General features: G+C 42.6%; 1 protein-coding gene across 6 annotated transcripts in view; it reads left to right on the top strand.

Annotated features, from left to right (window-relative positions):
- Positions 1–24,250, top strand: part of TJP2 (tight junction protein 2) — a 69,211-nt gene that overhangs the window by 16,192 nt on the left and 28,769 nt on the right. Inside the window, exon 1 of one of the 6 annotated variants that reach the window (XM_069776972.1) lies at positions 2,914–2,932. The exons of 3 other annotated variants lie outside the window; for them this stretch is intronic. Coding sequence is in view for 2 of the 3 variants with exons in the window: in XM_069776969.1 (XP_069633070.1) it covers positions 24,067–24,138 (72 nt within the window). In the remaining variant the exon portion in view is untranslated. Of the gene's footprint in view, positions 1–2,913; positions 2,933–4,277; positions 4,541–24,051; positions 24,139–24,250 lie in introns of those variants that run through there. 2 more of the 6 variants (XM_069776970.1, XM_069776969.1) reach the window with 2 other exon arrangements.

Here is a 24,250-nt window from a genome sequence, read left to right as displayed (position 1 = left end):
CAGGGCTTGGCTGCCCTCATGGGGAAAAAATTTTCTCTTTATACCCATCTGAACCTCTCTTGTTTGAACTATTTCCCATCCTCTCCTATCCTCCTACCACGCACCACTGTTGAGAACCTGGCTGTATCTCCTCAATATCCTCCTGTCAGCACCAGTGGGCTGCTGTTAGGTGTCCCAAAGCCATCCTTCCTTCAGGCTGAACAAGCCCAGCTGCCACAGCCTCCTCTTGCAGAGCCAGTGCTTCAGCCTCCACCACCTGTGTGGCCCTCCATTAGATTAACTTCTACACATGGTAACAAGTGCCAAGATAGTGTTCATGGCTTCTGTTCTCCAGTCCCCCCAAAACAGAGATTGAGATTACTGTGCCACACATGTGACTTAACCCCAGTGTAGAGCTGCATGTCTGAATCCTATGTAGCTCCTGAGCAGTTTGAGAGTCAGAGGTCAGCTACCTACACATCCTCTAATCCTGAAGGTTGAATCTGTTAGGGCCCAGCTTACTGTATAAAGAGGTGGATGTAATTGGATTTATGAATCGTTTAAGTAGGACTGGGCTGATTGATTTGTGTGATTTTGCAGGCTGATGACAAACAGCAGTCTGAAGAGATTGCCTGGAAGGGAAGGGGGAAAGGCTGTTTGGCAACATGGTATTTTTAGAAACTTCTACAGTGCCTTTCATCAGAGGATCATGAGCACTTGCTTAAAAACAAAAGCAAAACTGACATATCTGTTCAGGCAATTCAACAACCGGACTAGCAGCCTACATTCCCAATATCACTTGCTGAAATTAATTCCCAGTCCTTTAAGGAGGTTGCCTGTTTGCCATGCTGCCTGGCAGCACTACTAAGTGTTGAACTTTAACATTTGAAAAAAAGAAAAAGAACTGATTGTCAGAGGGGCCAGTTAAAAGGCTTGATGGTGGGGAGGATGGGGAGAGAAACTGATCTTGATTGCCGCAGGCAAGTTGCTGAATAGCCTTACTTGGTTGGCAGGAGTAACTGTGAGAGGCAGCTGCTTGTTTTAAATTTGCATCCTGTAGTGTAATGTTAAATGGATGTTCCCTCTGCTGATGCTGGAAGCAGCACAACTGCTTCATTCACAGTAGCATTAGATAATTTATGGAATACATCCTAGGTTTTGCATGACTCAAGCTACAGAAAGTGATCTCCCTAAATTAGGGCTACACAGACTGTAGATTCAATCTGATTGTAGGCAAACAATGTCTGCCTTAATTACTTAAACTGAAAATCTCAATGGAAAATGTGGTCACTAGAACTTATTTGCATGTTTCTCATAGAGTTAATACCAATTAATCTTTCCACAGAAGTTAATTTTAAAATCTCTCCACACCTACATAACTTTTAATTAAATCCCCTGCACATGCAACTGCTTTGTATGGTTATTGCACATGCAGAATAGGTGGTCCTAAACACTGCAGAGGACAGAGCTGCACATTTCTAGCCCAATTTGTCTAATTTTGACATGGTGTTGGTGCCCAGCCTTTACTCTTCATTATGCAGTATCCCTTCCAGGACTGACTACAACTGCACCTGCACCTCCCATTTCAAAGGAGACAATGAGTGAAAAGTGCATGCAGCCATGCCTCCAAACACTCTGAAGTGCATAGAGACCTGCATAGGCAGAACAGACTATTTTGCTGGGTCTCCTGCCCATCTTCTGCTTGCGCTGCTGTCCCAGGTCAGTTTTGGCTAGTTTGTAGGTATCCTGTGTAATCATTCATGATCCACAATGCAGAGTCTTGTGGCGTTTAAGAGAAGCTGAGTCAGGAGGAGAATTATACACTTAAAGGTGTGCTGCTTTGAGCTGCGGTTTGGGGTTTTGTTTTCCTTTGGCTTACAAGGGAAGAGACTGGTGATGCTCCCATGGAATAGCTGTTTGGTGAACTGGGTGCTCTGAGTATCTGCTCTCCCTTTTCCTGCCACAGGAGGCAGGAACTTGTGGTGCTGGAGGAGTTCCTGCAGCTCTTCTCACTGGTTACACTGCTGTTCTGTGTCCATCCATTTTTGGTCTAGGTGGCATCATCCTCCCCTCATAAGGCCTACCTGCTTATCCGTCTTGGGAGTATAGCTCTGTCAAAGGGCAGAAAGTACACAGGAAGGCCTGAAAGTCTGTTCTCTGTGGTTGAAGTGCAGAATAAGTAACTCGTAAATTGTGTTTACGTTGATAGTTACATCAATCCATGTCATCGGTATGGGCATCTGGGCACTTCGCCAAGCTCTTGTGTGAGCATGAGTGCTAGAGGTCAATTACTGCTCACATTTGCAGGCTGGTATGGGATGATTTATCTGCCCATTGTGGCAGAGTAGCTGTTTGGTTTGAGAAAAGAAAGAAGGAAGCAGGAAAAGATATGTGTCCTCTGTACTCTTACCAGTGGGAAATTTTGCGGACAAACATGGGAAATATTTTGATAAGCCCACATGGATTGTTTCCCATCTGTTACTGCAGGAAACTGAACGGAGACAAACTGATAGGCCCTTCCCAGGTGATGATTTGTGGTAAGGGATTGAAAACCAGCCTATTTTGCTTGCATAACTGGTCAGTTCCCGCGTCTGTGTTGCACTGACCTCAGGCTAGTGAAGTGTGTTAACCTTGGTTGCTGCCCTACAGCTCAGGGAAGTATAGCCTGATAACCCCCCTATTAGTGGTAACACTGCGTGGCTTTCATAAAGTCTCAGAACATGCCAAAAGGAGGCTTTAGGCCAACCCACAGCTTTTGTCTGGAACAAGAAGTAATCCTCCTTGGACAGGATAGACAGACCCTTACTTTGCTCTGATTGGCACTACCTGTACTCCCCAACAGGCTGCGTCTAGTAGGGGAACCGAGTCCTAGCTCTTCATCTTCTGCCAGAGCCTGTGTGGAGGGAGGCAGCTGCAGGAGGCTGGTGCTCTGCTTCATGCCGCCACGAACTTGGTACGTGTGTTAAGAGACTGCAGTCACAGCTAGTGGCTTCTCCTTTCCCTGCCCCACCTTACGTCTGACAACTGCACTCTTTGAAAAAGTATACTGCCATCCAGCTAAAACCAAAAATTGATCTTTCATCTGAAACTACATAGTCATCTGCAGCAAAATCTTACCATATCCTATCAAAGTGAAAACCAGCTTGTTGTTTTCATTGTCTAGCTCTTTGGAAAGTTGCCTCTGGATTGCCAAGATGCACAGAAGTGCTGAGTGGTGCAGAGAGTGGCCGCTGTTTTGCCTTGCCCTGCTGTGTCTCCTGGAGAAACTCTTGATGCGATGCCAGAAGCTATCACAGAATGCCATGCATGGGAGGAGCCTGACCCCCGTGCTTAATTTTTCCAAGTGGTCTTGACTTTGACTGGACTGCTACTGTTGCAACAAAAGTTGAATGTTATCACTCACTTGTAAATCTGAGAGGAGGGACCAGATGAATGCTCTGGCATTTTCTGCCTTTTTGCCTCCAAATCTGAGGGTAGGCCACACAAAAAGTAACATGCTGTTTGCATTCTTTTTTTAAAGCGTTGGCTTATGAAAGCTCTTCCCTTACAGTTTGTCCTTATGATTTCTCCAAGAGTTGATTCAAGTATTGACTCATCGACCCAAAATAATATAACTCCAGGAAGACAGTAGCACTGGGAAAGAAATCTTTATTTCTGAATGCAAGTGTGGTTGAACTTCTGCCAGTCTTCTACTTAGTGCTTTTAGTGACTAGTCATTTCTGCAAGCTCTTGAGAATACTTTCACCTCAGGAACATGCTTTTTTAAAATCTGTAATTACAGCCTCAAAACCAAGCAATTCAGCCTCTGAACTGACAGCGTAGTGTTGGCTTTGAGACTGATGTGGAAGGGCTGTTAGGTGGTGGGAAGGAAACCCAGCCGAGGCTGCGGACTTGGGGAAGCCATTGGGTGTGTGGGGGCTTTGAAATCCGCGTCCTCCTGAAAACACACAAACAGAAAAGGTAGAAACGACTGGTGTGACAAAACAGGGCTGTGGATACTGTCCGAAAGCCTCACGTCGGAAACGCTGCCTGGGCGCGGACCACAGGGCCCATCTCTCCCGTTTGCCCTGTGGCAGGCGTCAGCTACTGGCTGCTGCCAAGGGCAAGAATACAAGAAATATTTTTGTAAATGGAGAATAACAATTCTTTTCTTCCCAGGGAGAATGAAAATGTTTCTTCGCCTCCCCGGGGCGTTCGCAGGCTTGATTGGCTGGCGGCGGGGGGCGGCCGGGCCCCGGCAGTACAAAGTCGCTCTGTGGCGGGCTCCTCAGTGCCGGCTTTGTCCCCGGCGGGCCCCGGCCGCCCCCACCGCCGCGCCGCTCGGGCCTCCGCCGCGGCCCCTCGCCCGCGCCGCTCCCGCCGGCCGGCGGCCTGACCGCTTTCCTCCGGCCCTTCCCGGGCAGCAGGGTCGAGGCGGGGGAGAAGCATGCCCGAGGCTGGCGGGTTTGACCGCTAGCGCCCGGGGCCGCGGCCGGCCCGCGGGGCCGGCGATGTTACTATGGGAGCGACGCAGGGCTCCGCCGGGAGCGAACCACGGGAACCCGCAGGGGGGGCGGAGCAGGTCGGTAGCCTCCCCGTCGCCCACCGCGCTCCTCCTCCTGCCGGGCTCGCCCGCCGGCACACCCCTGCCCCGGCCGTGGTGGTGTCCCGTTCGTTCCCCTCCCCCCCCCGGCCGGGACCCCGCCGCGGCAGGCAGGGGGCAGAGGAGGGGCTCGCGGGGCTGGGGCTGGGGCTGTGAGGCGGGCGGCGGGGGGAGGCGGCGGCGGGGCGGGGGCGCGTGTGTGGCGCCGCGCGAGGAGCGGGTGCGTGCGTGTAGCGCCGACTTACAGGTGCCGACGTGCGTTTCGGACCCGCCGCGTATAGCGGCGCCTCCGAGCCAGGGCGGGACTACCCGCCCTTCAGGCGGAGAAGCCGCTGGCATGAGGGGGAGGACCCGGTTAGTGCGGGCTTCGGGTTTGCTCCGGTCTTCCCCACCGCCGCGGGCTGGCCGGCGGCACAGCTGGAGCCGAAGGACGGTGGAAATGCCCCCTTCGGAGCGGGGAAGCTTCAGGAGCAGAGGGGCGTTCGGCCCTCGGTGCCTCTCTGTAGCGCCGGCCTGTTCCTTGCGTCTTGAACGGTGGAAGACAAAACATAATTTTGTATTTTAAATACTGGTCGCGCTCAGGATGCAGGTCAGTGTTTCAACCGAAAATAGCCCTGTTTCTGTGGAGAAACAAACTCCCAAGTTTGAAAAATAAAATCCTCTTCTCCCGCTCCCTGGCCCCTGCTTTTGGGGGTTTCTTTTGAAAGACTGTTCAGTTTTTATGGGAAAATGTGTTTTCCTTCACCTATTGCTGAACTGCAGTAATCAATATAGCTACGAAGCAGCGTCTGTCAGGACCGGAGAGGTAGTGTGGTGTGTGCACCAGCGTGGAGGAAACTGAATTTACCTGTGGTCGCCTCCCCCAAAATGTGGATAGAAGATATAAACAGAACTTAGTTATGCCTCATAGTTTGGTTTGTGGCCTGCAGAATAATTAGTACTGTAAGTATCCTTTTTGTGTATGGAGCCTCTGTGTGTTAGCCAATATCCCATATTGCATGTTATGGGTATTTATTGGCCATCAGTGAACTACCAGTTGATGCTTTCTTTTACGTGATTATTTTCTGAGTGTGTGTTTTGGGGTTTGGTTTGGGGTTTTTTTTTTGGTTGGTTGGTTGGTTTTTGTTTGCTTGCTTGTTTGGTTTGGGTTTTTTTGATTGTTGTTGGGTTTTTTGGGGGGGTGGGTTTTTTTGGTGTTTTTTTTTTTCTCCAAAAAATTGCAGGTGTTGTGCAGTTGATCTGGGTAATGGCCCACTCTTGCTCCAGCCTTCTTTTTCTGTTACCTTCATCTCCTGTACTTGTCTGTTTCATGTCTTCTGAATCTATCTTGCAAGCTCTTTGACGCATCCCATTGTATTTGACACTTCTGTTGCTGCAGTACATTTAGTAAGTAGGTGTAATCATTTACTGATGGTTCTGGTGAGAGAAACGTAAATATCCATGACAATGTGTTCATGACTTGCCTTGCAGGGGTCTCTCAGGGATGAGGGTTAAATGTGTTGACCTGAGATGGATGGAAAGCTTGACTCTGCCCATGTGAGCTGTAGTAGTTACAGGGCTTGTCTTTACAGATGTACTCTTTAGATGTACACTTCACGAGGCTATTGCTTAAATACTTCATTTAAACAAAATCTTAGTGAGTATGGAATGGTTCCTGATGTAAGAAACCTTGCAGTATATTTCAGCAACTGTTGTACTGGTAGACCATGCTGTTGGTCTCCTCCCTTTTGTCTCAAATAGCAACATTGTTTGGACCTGCTTTTATCAATATTGGTGGAATTCTTGCCCTTTTGAAGTTAATGACAAAACTTCTGTTGGCTTGATGAAAAGTGTGGGTTGTTGGGTCTCTGCTGAGAGTATGAGTTTCTTCACACTCTTTTAGAGTCTGCCTTTCATGTAAAGAAATAGGTATTAAATGGGTTAGATGCAGCTTCTTTTTGTTTCACAGCTGTGAGTCCATGCAGTATGGGAGTAGGCTGTGTTGGCTATAAATTCAGTGGCAGCTTCTCTGTCAGCAAAAAAGGAGCTTTGGCTGATTTTCCTCCTCCGTATTGTTTGAGACTGAGAAAGCTTATGTTTCTTATGCATACTGAACTTAAGTAGGGAAAGATTGTCAGTGTGGCTCCTGCATTTGTTATATTCCTTATATTACATTTATTAATGAGGCCACAATTCTGTTTCTTTTGTCAAGATAACAGTTTGCTCATTATTTTGTGGAAAAAGACAGAAAAATAATCTGGAGAGATACTACAGCTACAATTTCTAGTTTCCTCTTTATTTTTCTTAATGAAACTATGCAAACAATATAAAGTTTATGACTATACTAGGAATTCTGTTTTACATAGCTCATGATTATTAGAACTATAAGACAAATGAGGATTCAACTGACACTGGAAACATTTTTTGAGTCCTTTGTGTAACACAAGGTGGTAAGTTGCAGTATTTTCTTAGGAAGCTGATGTCATTGGTGCTGCAGGAATCTCTTCTTTTGAATTACCTGAACTGTATATGGTTTATGAGCCAAATAGTGTAGTGTAATTCATGACTGTGTTAAAATTGCAAATGAACTTAAAATCACTTTGTATTTTACAACCGTATTTGGAATATATTCCTTACCATCAAAATGAAGAACTCGACAAGAATTTTGCGTGATCCGTGCTGGCAAGGCATACCAGCCTTAAGGCAGAATTATGTTCCTGAATGCATCTTAGCTGGAATGTACAGTGAAACTAATATATACGTGCAATTATTCTTGATGCTATGTAAGAATAAAACATCATCTAACTCACTAAACAGCAGCAGAGATGCCTTCATGAACCCTCCAGGCATCTCTATCCAGTTACTTGAAAGTGCAGTAAAGATGAAAATGCTCCTTCAAGGCCTACAGTGGTAGCAGTTAACTAAGCAGGCAGATCATTGCCAGCAGCTTTCCAAGTGTTTGTGCCTTGTGTTGTGCCCTATTAAGTAATCAGAGAGCAGTATATTTTTACATATTCTGCTGTTGGAGTCTTTAGATCTGATTAAGACTACTGCATTAGTGTTTCACAGCTGAATTTTGGATAAATGAAGCTTGTTAAAAAGCCACAATATCAAAAAAAGAAAAAATCTTGCAAAAAACAGCTGTGATCTGACGACTTCCTTATACAGCTACAAGATTATACACCTATCCATTATTTATTACTTATAATTTATGTACTCAGCATGCCATATCTTTCCCTTGCACATGCATGCCTATTCTGTGACGGGAAAGCATTTTGGGCTCTCACCCCTTATGATTCTTAGTGTGAGCTTTTTGGAGTGATTGCAGGATGTCCAGCTAGACTGTCATTCCAGGCTCCACAAACAAAGCTGTGAGAAGCAAATTGTTGGCCTTTGATTGAACTGAGCAGCTTGCTGCCAGGATCAGTGCTTGGCACTGACTGCTGCTCTTTCTGTGTTCCAGCACTGCAAAAATTTGCTGGATAGTGTGGGTTTTTTCTAGAGGCCGGGGCTAAGGATTCTTCTGTCCAGTCAGTGTTTCAGAAACTCCTTGAAGAGTTGCAGAACAGGATGAAAAACAATTTACATTTTTTATTACTTTGTTTTCCTAAGTAATTTTTATTCCAGAAATAAAAAATAGTTTATGGTTTTGGCTACTTTGTTCATAGAGTTAATTTGATACATTTTTAAAGCAATTGAAGTGACAGTAGCATAGCTGACAGGTAGCACGTGTGTATCCTCCTTAGATGAAGCCATCAGAACTCCTGTTTCTTTGTAGAATTGCACTTGCATTGTTTTGTCTGTGGACTACATAATGGTTACACTTTGTCTGTAAATTCTTATTTTCTGGCACTTAAAGTTTCCTGAAAGTCTTGCAGTTTAGTGTCAAAGTAGGGGTGGTGTTCCCAACCCAGTAGTTTGGCAGGAACTCCCTTTCAGTTGCTGATAGTTGACAAATACTTGTATGTGCTTTAGCTCTGTATGTTGTGTTACAGTAGGTCAGGTTGCAAAAACCCTGGGGTCAGACTTTTAAAGACATAGTGTTGATTGCAATTGAATGCCTACAGGCATTTCCAATAACTGCTATGCCCTCGGTTCCCAATTATGCTTCCCTAGCTATTTGTGCGCAGTGCCCAGTGCACCTAAAAGGTTTAAGGATAGGTTAAGGTGGGGGAAGAAGGTGGGGAGATCTTCAGTCATGTGCCTCAACACACTTGACAAGCTATTGGTAAAATGTGAAAAGCCCTGTACCAGAGTACTGTTGATACATCAGTCTTTGCTGTCCCTTCGGTGTATGTGAAATACTTATAATCTAGTCTGACATATGGGGACGCCTTGAGTATATTTAGTCATTTTTCTGTGTGGCTTTTTGTTTGACAGGTTATTATGATGCCTTCTTAATTTTAACATTGTTATGGTGTTAAACCATTAAATTTCAGCCCTTAACTTCTCTGCCTGTTGTAATAATTTGACTTTGTTTTCCATTCTTTTCTAAGCTTTCTTTTCCTGCTTTACCTAGTAGAAGCCAGTAGATATGTTCCTAATGTCTTCTGCAGTAATAAGGATGGACTAAAACTCTTGGATCACTGTGATTTGAAAAGGGATTAAATTTTTCTTACCTTCTTGTAAGGCTTATTTGGCTATAGGCAGGTACATAACTTCTTCTTTCAGATGGGAAAAAAGCAGAACACTTTGTCATGGTTTGCTTCTGCGTTGTGCATCAGAGGGCCCTTGAAGTGTATAATACTCTTTTATGTGGGTCAGACCACAAGAAGAAAGCTTTATATTCCAAATCTCAGTTGAGAATGAAGTTGCAGTTGCTACCAAAGTGAGCTTTGCTCTGGGTGGTAACTTAATGGAAGCATTTCTAAGCCTTAATGTTCTGAGATGTTTAATTTCCTTTTAGCCGCATATGCAAAAGGATTCTCTTGTTTTTCTTTCCCAATTCTTTTCAAAGCCTCATGTGTTTTATGAAAGTGACTAATAGTTGCAAAAGGAGGAATAAAATTTGTTCTGTCACTCGCTGATCTTGTTCTGGTCAGCTTATTCTTTGTGTACTTCAGTTTGCAGTTCAGTGGAAATGGCACTATTTCATAGGGATGTGTCAGTTTGGTTTCATTTAATGGTTGGAGCAAAGCCTGAAGTTCCTTACATTGGCGTTACATGCATGTGAAGTGTTGACTTGGTAGAAAGATTGCATCAAGGGTTCTAGTTACAAATTGTTCTGCTGGCATCCTTTCAAGTGAAGCAAGAATGACTGCAGATAAACTCGGATTAGTGCTTTGGAAATGCATCAGCCAAGTGAAAGTTACTATCTTGATACTAAAGAGAAGGGGCAGCTGACTTTACCCCTGTCGTGGTTTAACCCCAGCCAGCAACTAAGCACCACGCAGCCGCTCACTCACTCCCCCCCCATCCAGTGGGATGGGGGAGAAAATCAGGAAAAGAAGTAAAACTCCTGGGTTGAGATAAGAACGGTTTAATAGAACAGAAAAGAAGAAACTAATAATGATAATGATAACACTAATAAAATGACAACAGTAGTAATAAAAGGATTGAAATGTCCAAATGATGGGCAGGGCAATTGCTCACCACCCGCCGACCGACACCCAGCCAGTCCCCGAGCGGCGAATCCCTGCCCCCCACTTCCCATTTCCTAAACTAGATGGGACGTCACATGGTATGGAATACACTGTTGGCCAGTTTGGGTCAGGTGCCCTGGTGGGCATGAGAAGCTGAAAAATCCTTGACTATAGTCTAAACACTACTTAGCAACAACTGAAAACATCAGTGTTATCAACGTTCTTCACATACTGAACTCAAAACATAGCACTGTACCAGCTACTAGGAAGACAGTTAACTCTATCCCAGCTGAAACCAGGACAACCCCCCTACTCTTTGCGTTGATTTATTGGTTATTGGTTGACTGCTGTCATTAACACTATTGGTAGGAATAATTTCTACGTAAATTGTATTGGGTTTGCGTGGCAAGGTTTTGTTGGGGGTGGGGGGGAGGGGCTGGTACAGGGGTGGCTTCTGTGAGAAGCTGCTAGAAGCTTCCCCTATGTCCGACAGAGCCAATGCAAGCCGGCTCCAAGATGGACCTGCTGCTGGCCAAGGCAATCAGCGATGGTCATAGCGCCTCTGGGATAACATATTTAAGAAGGGAAAAAAAAGTTGCTGTGACACAGAAACTGCAGATGGAGACAGAAGTGAGAAGATGTGAGAGAAACAGCCCTGCAGACACCAAGGTCAGTGAAGAAGGAGGGGAAGGAGGTGCTGCAGGTGCTGGATCAGAGATTCCTCTGCAGCCCATGGTGAAGACCATGGTGAGGCAGGCTGTCCCCCTGAAGCCCATGGAGGTCCATGGTGGAGCAGATATCTACCTGCAGCCTGGAAGACCCCACGCCGGAGCAGGTGGATGCCTGAGGGAGGCTGTGACCCCATGGGAAGCCTGTGCTGGAGCAGGCTCCTGGCAGGACCTGTGGACCTGTGGAGAAAGGAGCCCACACTGGAGGAGGTTTTCTGGCAGGACTTGTGACCTCACAGAGGACCCACACTTGAGCAGTCTGTGCCTGAAGGACTGCACCCCATGGAAAGGACTCATGCTGGAGCAGTTTGTGAAGAACTGAGCCTGTGGGAAGGACTCAGGCTGGAGAAGTTTGTGGAAGGCTGTCTCCCATGGGAGGGACCCCATACTGGAGCAGGGGAAGAGTGTGATGAGTCCTGTCCCTGAAGAGGATGAAGCAGCAGAGACAATGTGTGATGAACTGACTGCAACCCCCATTCCCCATCCCCCTGTGCAGCTGGAGGGGAGGAGGTAGAGAAAATTGGGAGTGAAGCTGTGCCCGGGAAGAAGGGAGGGGTGGAGGGAAGGTGTTCTGAGATTTGGTTTTATTTCTCATTACCCTACTCTAGTCGATTGGTAATGAATTGAGTTAATTTTCCCCAAGTTGAGTCTGGTTTGCCTGTGATGGTAATTAGTGAGTGATGTCTCCCTGTCCTTATCTCTACTTATGAGCCTTTTGTTATATTTTCTCTCCCATGTCCAGCTGCAGGGGGGAGTGATAGAGTGGCTTTGGTGGGCACCTGGTATCCTACCAGGGTCAATCCACCACAGGAGTGTTTGAAATGATCTTTATAACGACATGTTCAGATGTTAGCAAAGTCATGTGCCAGTACCTAACTGCATGGTATACTTCAGCTTCACATCCAACCTTGCAAAAGGATTGAGAAGGAATGGAAAATACTTGCATTTTACTGCTCTTATCTGCCCTTCTGTTGTTTTCTTACCTCAAAGTGTTTTATCAGTGTCATCAGGTACATGGTGAGTTTCAGTGTAGTACAACTTTTTAGTGGATGATAGGTTGCTGGTGACACTGTCTGTGAAAAATTCAGAGCTGTGGGGAGCATTTATGCTTAGTTTTATTGTTTGAAAAAGCAATTATACTCATTTGGAGGCCCTGAGGAGGCAACTTTGTGAGCAAAGGGATTCTGAATGTGTCTTACTGAAGCAGGTGCAGCTGGCTTAATCCACTATCTCAGGGTAGTTGATGTTGGGAGGGGCTTGGTGATTTTTTTTGTTTGTTTGTTTGCTCCTCTTCCCAATGTACTGTAGGGAGTCTCAATATAAGACGTAGGGACTTAAACCCTTCAAGTGCGATCCCCTCAAGTGCATTTGCATCCAGGCATCCCACTGTATGGATAACAGAAAAATTACTGAACTCCCTTTTGCAACAGATTTTGCTTTCATTTTAGATACATGCAAGACACACTAAAGTTCAGGGGTGAACTTCAGCAACGCTTTCTGGCATGACCGAGTAGGCTGTTCAGACATTTTGCGGGGGAAAGGTGAGTTGCTTAAGATCTTGAAGGCAGGAGTATGGTGGTAGAAGGAAAGGAATGCAGAGAGGTATGACTAGTGTGAGTAGAAAACAGTTAAGAATTGGCTAATAAGCTGTTTGTTGTGGCATGTATCTGAATTATGTTGAGCATAGGACTTCAAGCTCAAAACAGCTTAATTTTATAGAGATTTGATATCATTTGAATTGTCAATTTTTAACTTTTTTTTAACTGAAATCTGAATTACGTTCTTAGCATTATGGACGTTTAGATGCATTTGAAGCTTTTATTTATGTACCTTGTGTATCAATGACCTGTTTGACATTTGTGATATGGCATTGATAGTTCTATGAAATGCATTGCATTGCATGAATTTTATGGGGTTTTAGTCTTAGATGTGGTCAAATGTACCATTAAAATTTACACATTATGCAGAACTGTATTCAGGTTTATTTGCATCAGCCAAGAAAAGAAAGCTAATGTGACAGTATGTAATCTTACTGCCACAGGAATGCTCAAACAAAAGTAAAATGCTTCCAGGAATACAGCATATCATTCTTCTATTAATAGAGTTAGAACAAAGGATACTAGAAACCTTAACAGGGAAAGAAAATCCAGTCTGGTTTTGGACTAAGCTCAGAAACTAACAATCATACCATTGTTTGAATTGTCTTGCATTATGACTAGATGATTAAATATAAATGCTGACCTGATTGGATTGTATCCCAGCAATGAACTGGCCTTCTAAAAACGAGTTACAGGAAGCAGTAGACAGGTACCTAGCTTGTTTTTCTCAGATTTGGGAGCTGTAGTTGTTAAATAACAAAGTTTATGCAATCAGAGAGCCTCTAAGGACCATAGAATAGCAGAAAGGCAGTTTCTCACCAGTAGTAGTTTGATCCTAGAGCTGGTCACTTCTACTAGTTGGTTTGCTATTTGAATATGGGTGCAGGAAGCCGAAGCATTCAAAAATAGTAGCAGTAGAAGGTGTATCACTGAAGTGGAGTAAGATTGTAATCAGTGCTTTGGACCATGTAATGCATATGGTGCTTTGATATTTTCTTTAAATTTTTTATTTTAAGATGCTACAAGAGTAAAAGCTGTGTTTTGGCTGCAGAGAATAATTGATTCTGAAAGGAGACACTTAAGGAATGGTGGCTGCACTTACATTTTTCATAGTTAACTTAAACTTTTTTTTATTAGTTTATCTAGTGTAATGAAATTGATTATGCACACCAAGTGAGTTTAATTTACCTCCCCACTAAATCCTGATTCTTCAAGTACCTCAGAACAAACTTGGTTTTTAATGATGCCAAGCAAAAAGTGGTCCTCTTGAACTTAGCTTATGCACAAACTCCTCCAGCATTTTGATTCTGAGAGTTCATTTGCATGGGTATCTTAAGGAGCAGAAGGTACAGAAACAGTGTGACTGGAAAGAAATGTGTTAGGTTTTACAGTTAAAGTGAATGGGGGTGGTTAAGTCAGAAATAGCCTTTAAAGCTCGTATTCATCAGGTGAACTGAAAGTTTATTGTCCCTTCAGTAATGTTACCTTCCTGTAGCGTATACAAAAAAACTTATTGGCACCTTAGTCTGTGTGACAATGTGAAAGTCTAGGAAAACTGGAAAATCAAACAGCAAATAAACTCTCTTCACATTCCAGTGTGTATATACATATGCTACATACACAAGTATAATTGATCTGTCAGCCTTTTACCAAGTTTAATTTTGAACTTCACCTGTAATTGCTTGGCTTCCAGGTTTTTATTTTATTTCCTGAAGCCTTGCTGGTTTTTTTTGAAAAAAGGGTGGTGGGGAAATCTACTTTATTGCAAGATTGGGCACATGCCATGCCCCAAGAGGTGAGGTTTGTTCTTTTCTGTAGAACGCCTTCAACACCTATGGGAGGAAATTAGTGTTTCCAAGGCTTCTCTGCTGGACTCGTGCTGCATGTCCCAGAACACCTGGGAAAAACAGCTTCTGGCTTTCCTCTGTGAAACAAGATGTGAAAAGGAAGAAAACTTTGATGAAAAAAAGTTACTTCCCAGACTGTTATTTCTCAAGAGGCAGAAATTGTTTTCTAAAAAATAAAATAATTTAAAATATTTTTGCTTGCCTTTTTTTTGGGGGGGGGGGGGGGGTGTGAATGAGATCTATTTTCTTCTCCAAAATGGCAATTGCATATTTCAGTTGAAGCTGTTCCCTCACAAATTTTGAACAATTGGTTGCTTCCTGTTGGGGGAAGCACTGGAACAATTGCAGCATAATTTCACCAGGGTAATAACAGAATGTTGTTGGGCAAAAGATAGTGGAGGGATCTTGCTCCTGAAATAGATCTAAGCTATAGTTTTTTACGAGTTTTCGGTTTTCAGTAGGTAAGACCTGTGTATCTTGCAGCTGTGTTTTGGATACAATCAGTTTCTTTTCTTTCTTTTCTTTTTTTTTTCCCCTCCCCGTCTTGAATAGGCTTTTGTTTAGTTTGTAATGGGATATTGTACTGGGTTTTGATGATGCATATGTATGCATCTAAGCTCAGTAGAATTCAGCTGTAATGAGTGTAAACTACTCTGCTGGTGTCTTCCACCTCATCCCAGAAAAGTTTAGAACTTTTGCATGTAAATTTTTAATTTGTATAGTATGTGAAGCATTTCAAATTTATGTTGGGTTTCATGTTCTGAATTTGTTATACTCTGCTGGGTAAATACTGGGTTTTGCCCTTCTCACTGTTCCCCCCCTCCTTGCCCCCAATAATGAGGTAAATGAGGACCTGCTCCTGGTAGTATACCATCAAAGTAGTTCAGGTGGCTGCTCTTGTATTTACCCCCTTACAACAGTTAGAGAGGTAACAGGTGGTTGTTAAAAAGATAGTTGTTCAATAAGCATCGTAGTTTTGAAGAGGCACCATGCAATCCTAAGTAATTTCTGGGTACTGAATTGAAATGATTAACTGTTGTTCTTACTGGCAGGGATCACAAGTATTGTGAAATACAAGTGAATGAATTTTAGAAAATTCCAGTGTGTGTGTGGATGCTTGACTTTTCTGGTGTAATGAGAAATTGTGCCTTTATGTCAGCAAAATCAGGGCCTTAAAGGACCCCATGGTACTTCTTGAAAGTGTAAACTTGTAGCCTGGAAGAAAAAGCTTCACTCCAAAAATGTAACTAGAATTCTCCTTTTTATTGTTAGTGCTAAAATGTAGCATTTCTAACTTTAGGTGCAACTGTCATGTAGTATTAGTTCAAAATTTTGTTTAGAATTTTTCAGCTACCCATTTCCATGGTGTCTTGGTGTGGCTGATGAGTAATATGCATGGTTTATCTTTGGAGTACCAGATGTTTCTCTCTTTTCAGAACATAAACATATTCCCCAAGCAGTTTTATTTCCTTTGTATAAACAATTAATTGTGCAATTAATTCTTGAAATAATTATGGTGGAAAGGCACTTAAACTTAATAAAGCTGGAATTAAAAAAAAAAACCAAAACACCCAAACAAAAAAAAACAGTCTGTTTGACTGGTGGTAGGATATGTGCTTGAGATTAAAGAAACAAAACAAAAATCACATAACACCTTGTTTTAACATGACATTTCTTGTCATTTTTAGTCTGAAAGGGAAGTTTTGAAATAGGGGTTTGGCCTAACAAGGTGTTAGGCCTTTCTGAGAATTTTTTAACTTGCACAAATTGAATTTATGAAAATCACTCAAATGCCAACCTGTTTGAGAAATAAATAAATGAACATATTATGTAATGTTGAGTCTAGTTCTTCAGAGCAGTAATACCATACTGTGTGCCAAAGCAGTAGCCTGAAGTTGTATTCCTAAAGCTCGGAAGAAATACTGTATTTAACTTCTTTTTATGGGGCAGGGAAGCAGTGTGTGCCTCAGTTGCGGTATCACTGCACCACCTAGTGTCTCTCTGGGTTAGCTCTGAGTTTTTGCTGGCTTGCATGGATTGTCTGCATTGTGCAAAAGTAATTTGTCAAAAACTTGGTGGGTTTCCTCTGGAATATGAGGTGCCCTGCAAATTCAGTAGGAGGTGGAAATGAAATTCCTGCTGCTTGTATGCCTTCTTAATAAGCAGCTTGAGGGGCAAAAGGAAGCAGTCTTGCTTTCTATTCATCTGTGCTACAGGGACAGATATATTTACTGTGTGTATATATGTATGTAAAAGTGTCTTTTTAATATGCATTAAAGTATTTGTATAACAGATTATATCTTAGTATTGCATTAATACCTGCAAAGCCTTCATAAATGTTTCTTCTAGAATATGGGCAAACAGACAAGATACATGATCTGTTAATGGTTATCAGGATATGCTAGGGTAAACTATATGCATGAGGGCAGTAATCTGTTGTTTTATCAAAGATATGTTAAAAAGCAAGAGAAAATATATTTTCTCATAGTCTTAAGTACCCTTAAAGCCACTCAAGAACTTTCATTTTCCTATCTTTTCCACTAATAGTTTTTTCTGTGTTGCTTTTATTTCCCGGCTCCTGGCTGGTTGGCCAGGCCCAAATTGTTATGGTGAATGGAGTTAAATCCAGCCAGTCACAAGTGGTGTTCCACAGGCCTCAGTATTGGGGCCAGTTCTGTTTAATGTCTTTATTGATGATGTGGATGAGGGGACCGAGTGCACCCTCAGTAAGTTTGCAGATGACCCCAGGTTGGGTGGGAGTGTTGATCTGCTTGAGGGTAGGAAGGCTCTACAGAGGGATCTGGACAGGCTGGATCAATGGGCTGAGGCCAACTGTATGAGGTTCAACAAGGCTAAGTGCCAGGTCCTGCATGTGGGTCGCAACAACCCTATGCAACGCTACAGGCTTGGGAAAGAGTGTCTGGAAAGCTGACTGGAGGAAAAGGACCTGGGAGGTGTTGGTCAACAGATGGCTGAATATGAGCCAGCAGCGTGCCCAGGTGACCAAGGCGGCCAACGGCATCCTGGCTTGTATTAGAAATAGCGTGGCCAGCAGGACTAGGGAAGTGATTGCTCTGTGCTTCGCGCTGGTGAAGCACTGTGTTCAGTTTTGGGCCTCTCACTGCAAGAAAGACATTGAGGTGCTGGAGCATGAGCAAAGCAGAGCAACAAAGCTGGTGAAGGGTCTAGAGAACAAGTCCTGTGAGGAGCAGCCGAAAGGACTGGGGTTGTGTAGCCTGGAGAAAAGGAGGCTGAGGGGAGACCTTGTTGCTCTCTACAACTACCTGAAAGGAGGTTGTAGCGAGGCGGGTGTCAGTCTCTTCTCCCAAGGAACAAGTGGTAGGACGAGAGGAAATGGCCTCAAGTTGTGCCAGGGGAGGTTTAGATTGGCTATTAGGAAAAATGTCTTCACCGAAAGGGTTGTCAAGCATTGGAACAGGTTGCCCAGGGAAGTGGTGGAGTAACCATCCCTGGAGATACTGAAAAAAACATGTAAATGTGGCGCTTAGGGATGTGGTTTAGTGGTGGACTTGGCAGTGTTAGGTTAATGGTTGGACTTGATCTTTTCCAACCTAAATGATTCTATGATTATATGTTTAAGTTTTCCTTTAATAAAATCTAGCTTTCCTACCCTGGTGCATCCTTGAAGGTGAAGCTTCATCTGATGGCTGAGTTGATCTTAGGTGCAGCGTTCTAACATTCCTTCTGTTTCATCTCCTGCTGTTCAGCTGTTCCTTGGCAAGCCAGTTCAGCTCACCTAAAGCTCACAGCAGCTTTTTGAATGCTTTAGGAAGCTGTTTTGGCTTACTTTGAAGTGCCAAACAGCAGAATGCATCGAGTGAGTAAAGGGGCCACATGTAAATGAGCAGGAGGAATGTGGAAATTGTTATGGTCAAAAGGAAGTTGTTGTTTAGTTCCTGTCTTGTGAAACCGTACCCAGCCTGTGAGGTAGATGTGTATTTGGGAAGAGGAACCTGCATTGCCAAAGATGAAAAGGAGTGTTGGTCTTCTGTGAACTTTCCAAAGGTGCTCGTTTCTAGAGGGAAGGAAACCTTAATGAGCCGGAGAAGAAGAAAGCAAGCGAGCAAACAGAAAAAAACACCTTGGATTTTTATTCTTTATTTCTAAGGTGAACTGTGACTTGAACTCAAAATGTTTTAAGAAAATCCTGATTCTCCCCTTTCTTCCTTTCAAAGTGCTCATCCTGCTTTCTGAAAGTCTTCAACATAGTTGGCAAATATTTGGCTTTAAAAATATAGGAAACACAGTTTTCCTAGGCAGTATCTTACTGGCATGGACAGATAAAAATTTCCATGAAAAAGTTGATTTCCCACCCCACCCCACCCCCTGAGAGACTAGCGTATGTGTTTATACATGCAGCCTCCCTGGTTTTATTTAGGTGTTTCTTTAATACAGAGTTGAAACAAATAAAACTATTCAGAGATTATGTGTTTTGCTCAGTAATCCAGCAAAAAGATGCCTAATGCTACATTCTTTTCTGGCTTCTTTTCTGTGTCCAGATTATTTGTTATTCCCTTTATTTTTTGGAATTGCAGAATAATTAAATATTTGCAAATCTCAGACCCCATTCCTCTAATTTGATCTGTTTTTTCCTGTCCTCAGGCAAATTTCTGCAAAACCTCTTTCAATTGGGGATGCTATTTCATCACTGTGAACCATTTGAAGAATACTAGTGCAGGGATTGCTATTATGGGCAGATTGTGTGATATCCTTCATTACATTTAAGCATCATTTGTCATTGACATGCTGTGAGCTGGATTAAGTGATATATTTTGAATTAAAAAGCACACAAGTTGTCAAAGCTCCAGATCAGCAGAAATCTTCTGTGTGTATGCAACTTTTTTTCCATCTCCTTTGGCGTATTTTTTAAACAGCTTTTGTGCACTAGAAAATCTGGGGCATTACGCTGTGAATGTTAGTAACAGGGCTACAATGCATATGAGATCTAGATGTGCTTGTCAAATAATATTTTCAGTAGTCTGGTGAACAGTGCTGTTGCCCTTCATCTCCTCAGTTCTTCATAGTACTAGATTCTAGTTTAGTTCGCAGTCTGTAAGGCATTTGGAGTGTCATAGTGCAACTAGAGGTAGAAGTGAATGCAAGTTCTGCCACCCTGGAATTTTCCCCTATCTCAGTCAGCTGGCTGCAACTCCCACAATGGGAGAAGGTTGGCCCCTGTTTTCCTGTTACAGAGGCTTTTTTGGTGTGAGACTTCTGTTCAACAGCATGGAAGAAATCTGTGTGTTTGCTTCCTTGTACAACACTTTTCAGTGGGTAGAACTGAACAACACTTCTTGACTTGAAGTCAAGAAGCCTGAATTATGCTCTTGGCTCTGCAGCTGACAGCTTTGGCACTGGGTATTTTTTAAGAAGGAGTAGTGTTGCTAACTGGAAGAAAAAATCATAGTGAAATAGTGCTAAGCACAGTGTCAAGTAATGACTGTGGCTGTTGTTGCCATGCTGGATTCAAACGGTTCCTGAAAGAAGTAAAACAAAAAAACCTTAATTATTGTCTCATAAACAGTTCTCATTTGATGGTTTAAAAAGTTTTCATGCAACTTAAAAAGTAAAGATTGGTTTTTGAATGCCTGGAATAGGCATGTTGTGCTTATGTAGCATTTGCCAGTGCTGTTGTAGATAGAATTTACAAATCATAGCAAACAAATTGTGTAACTTTTAAGTGAAATATGATTAAGAAAAGTTACTGACATTGTTACTTCTTTTCCATTAAGAACAGTTCTGTTTGTGTTTCTGTGTAATGACATTCAAGGGAAGGGGAAGAAAGGATTGTCTGCACAGCTCGTTTCTACATGAAACTTTTTTCTCCTTTAGAAGTTGTCATTCCAGTGCAGAGGTATACTTACTTGTACAGTATGTGACTTTTTTCAGACTTCCTGCATCCTGATAATATAACCATGTTGAAGTTAACAACCATCTTGATTTTACCTGAATATGAAAGTAGAGCTGATGATCTCTCAACATGGAGTTGTCCTTTATGTGTGTTTCTCCTTCACAACCCTAGGAGGAAAAAAAAAAAAAAAAAAGAGTTCCTGCCTTGTTGGAGAGCAATTGTATGTTGCTCCTAGTGGATGGATATCTTTTGCAAACCATTTTTTATCACTTCTCTTCCTTTAATCTGAGCCATTCGTCATTCTGGGAACCTGTTTCTTCAGGATGATCTGTTGCTTTTCTGGGGGTTGCTGTATTGGTGCAGGAGCCGACACAAAATGTAGGAAATGCTTCTGTGAATTGGAGCATTTATTGGTAGAAAACAAGATACCTCCTTTTTTGTGAGTTGTTGGCTGTATTGTAAAAGATCCATGGGTAAATAGTTTTTTCTCATCCTCCTCAATCCTAATCAAAGATCTGCCATACCATATGCAGATACTTATGAAAACACTTCAGTCGGAGCCTTCTTACTTCAAAGTGGCTTGAGCATCCTTCCTTACTGCAGGCCTGGTAAAGGTCCTGTTCCTCTTCAGTCATTTTTCACTATGTTAATTAAGAATACTTGCCAGGCTCTGGATATGCAGCTTGTGTTATGTGATTGTCTTTTCATAGTAATCTTTAATAGCCTATTAGGCTATGGCCTACAGCTGAACTTCACACCACACGCTGTTGTACAGATTGCTTCTCATTTCACTTAGCCTCCACTGTCTATTGAGGGGATCTCTTGGGGATCCTCCAGAATCAATCATAGAATCATAGAATCATTTAGGTTGGAAAAGACCTTCAAGATCATCGAGTCCAACCATCAACCATGCCCACTAAACCATGTCCTGAAGTACCCTGTCTGCTCGCTTTTTGAGTACCTCCAGGGATGGTGACTCAAAAGTTGAAGTTGATCAGCATCTTTGAATGTCTATAAATCTAGGGCCATCCAATTTTGCCCGTCATAGCTGTCTTTATGCAGACAGGTGATGTGAGGGCAGTTTCTGAATCCCCTAATAGTGTTTCTGGTCTTTGAGACCAGGTATGCTGCCAACATCTTGATGCAGCTCTGGAGTCCCTCCTCTTGGCTGCTTATATCAGTGGCTAGAAGAGCCTCTGTCCCCATCCTTTATGGGTGGGTGACTTTCAGTTGAACTTCTTGATCATCTTCAGTATAGGAGTCTGTCTTGAGGGAAAACCTGGACTTGGCTTTCAAGGTTTTTGTGCTTCAGTCCATGGTAGCAGATGAAGGGGGTAGGGAGGGGAAGGACCTCTTTTTGTGTCATTTCTATAATGGAGCCAACAAGACCATTTCAGGTTTCCTTTCTGCTTACTTACACAGCCTTGTCTAGATTATGTGTGAGGAAATACCGTTTTTCTTTGCTGGCTAGAGAGGAAGAGATCAAAACAGACAGTGCTAGGTGTAAGACTTCTAGTTAGCTTTTCTGCTGGGGAGATCATACCAAGGTAAGGAAGATCTTTCTTCACCTGGGTGCGTAGAGAGGTGCTGCCTTCTGTAAGGCTTTGTTGTGACATTCTGAGGTTGCTCTGTTGAGTTTTCTGGGAGCTCTGCTTTTCTTTTCAGTGTCTGAGTTTATAGAACAGATCATTATGCTTAGTTTTCAGTATATTTTTCCCCCAAATGATTCACAAACATTTTCTTGTCTGGATAGACTCCCCAAAGAACCAAGGTGGATGTGTCTTGTTAGAGTTGACATTGCTTTCAAAAAGAGTTTCAGTTTTAAATGTCTGTGGATAATAGCTGTCAAATGGGTGTGAAATATGAAAGGCTTGTAATTGCATCTGTAATCTTGTGCTGGGGGTGAAGTTATTTCCTTTACCCTTTGTAAAGATGTGTGGCATACAGGTAAAGTCAAAAGACAGTGTCTGGGACAGTGCTTTGTTAGGGTTTTGGTTGTTTTTTTTTTAAAAAAAAGATATTTTTTTTTCCATCTCACTTTAAAAAATTGAATGGAGGAATTCCTATCCTGGAGAAATTGTTTTCCTCCAAAACTAAATACCCAAATGCAAAAGCTTTCATCTTTCTGTTAACTCATCAGTCTCTTCACAGCTCCTATTCTGACTATGCAAGAAAATTTGCAGTAACGTTCCTAGACTTCCTGATTATTTTTTTTTTAATTTCTTTTCAGGTTCCTTTTAAATTTTGGTGGAGTCAATCCATCTGTCTTTCTCATTTTCCTTTACAGAAAAGACAGTCTAAAACCAAGGAAGAAGAGTCCTTGCTGTTACAACCACTACAGCTCATGGACAATGTTTCACCATTTTTGTTCTCCATGTCATCACAGTCTTTTTTTTTGTGATATTTCTGTATTTGGAGTGCTGTTGAAGCTTTGTCAGGGCAAGGAGGAGGAAAGCAGGAGAGCTAAGACAGGGCTAGAGAGGTCTCAAATACATCCTTATATTAGTTTCTGCTTCCTGCTGGTTTTGTAAAAAAAGTAAGTAAACTTAAAACATGGTTTTGGAAGCTGTGAGTGTGAGTCTGCTCAGAGGATTGAGTTTTTTCTTTAGAAATGTTGATGGAGATTCTAAACTATTTTGCCCAAACTCTGATGATGGCCTTAAACTACTTACATCCACACTTGTGCTGTAGAAGTGGGAAGACCCAGTCAGAGGCTGGTGTCAGTGCACTTCTCCTAGACCCTCTTGACACAGGCTGAATGGTGTTCACCCTTGGCAGGTCAGCACTGAAGGTGCAGCAAGCATGTGTTCATCCTGGTTCTGCTGGCTAGTGCAGAGATGGGGTCACAGTCAAAACACAGGATGTTGAATTCAGCTTGATTTTAAATGGAAAAACCTAAAAAAAAACCCAAAACACTCCACATTTTCCACTTCTGTCTGAATTCTTACTCTTCAGCAGTTAAAATTGTTCCAGTAATGAAAAATACAATCTATGGATGGAGGTTTTGGTTAGTATTGTATACTGAAGTTGGCATGTGTTCCTATCTGTTCAGTGCCTGTGAAACTTACATAAAGTCAAGGGGAAAAGTTCGCTTAAGGCTTAAATTTCACAGCATTCATGTGGCATAGATGGAACGGATAGCTTGACCTATTTTCCAATAAAGTAATCTATTTGGCTGTGTGATTAGCTTATCATTCTTACAAATATCTTACTAAATGTTTGAGGGCAGTGGAAGTGTCTGCTATTTGTAGCTATTATAATTTTGTTCCTCTTTCCCTTTGTGCTTGCTGGAGCCAAGTCTACAGTTCTGCAAGTGTTTATATGTAATTGTACACATGCAGTTGAAGGGATTACTCACACATAAACAGTTTTTTCTGGATAAGGACTTCATGGATTCGGCAGTTAAATTGCTAAGACTTGATAGAGGCTGCTGAACCACAACATTACTCAAGATAATGGAGTCAAGTGGTAATTTTTACTATAAAATATAGTCAGAATATGAATTTTCAAATAATCTGCACTGTGCTTCTTAAGACTTTTTTCTGTAAAGTTTCAAGTAGGTTCCTGGTGAGGTGAACCCATATGTGCTTGGAAGAAGAATAAGTTGCCACGTATCAATCTGACACTTAATTTAAAAAAAAAAAAAAAACCAAAAAACAAAACAAAACAGAAGATTACACTACCTTGTTTTTCTGGGGTCTCTTAAAGTGAGAGTTAGTTAAACTCCTGGTAGATTTCCCTGCTGTGGTTTTGATGTGTTTCTGTGTGAAACTGACAGCAGGATTTGTTCGAGTATGTAGGCCACTATTGTATTAGAATTACATAACCGTGTTGAGTGGTGGAAACAGATGAAAAGACGGGGATGTACGGCGTCCCTTCACAGATTATATCCTGCAACAATGAAGACAGCTCAAGCTCTGCAGAGAATGTGGTCACATGCAGTCAAAAAGTTGGGGATTTTGAAAGGGCACGTGAGTTGCTTTTTGTTGCATCTTGCTCCAAGTCTTTTCTTCCCCCCTTCCCCTCGTATATCCCTCCCCTCTCCAACTCAGTTTTATAGCCAGATGGCTGTTATGGCAGGTC

This window comes from Haliaeetus albicilla, chromosome Z (assembly GCF_947461875.1).
Source record: "Haliaeetus albicilla chromosome Z, bHalAlb1.1, whole genome shotgun sequence".
Taxonomy (NCBI): domain Eukaryota; kingdom Metazoa; phylum Chordata; class Aves; order Accipitriformes; family Accipitridae; genus Haliaeetus; species Haliaeetus albicilla.
The sequence above is the reverse complement of the archived record's forward strand: the minus strand, read 5'-3'. Positions and strand labels throughout refer to the sequence as shown.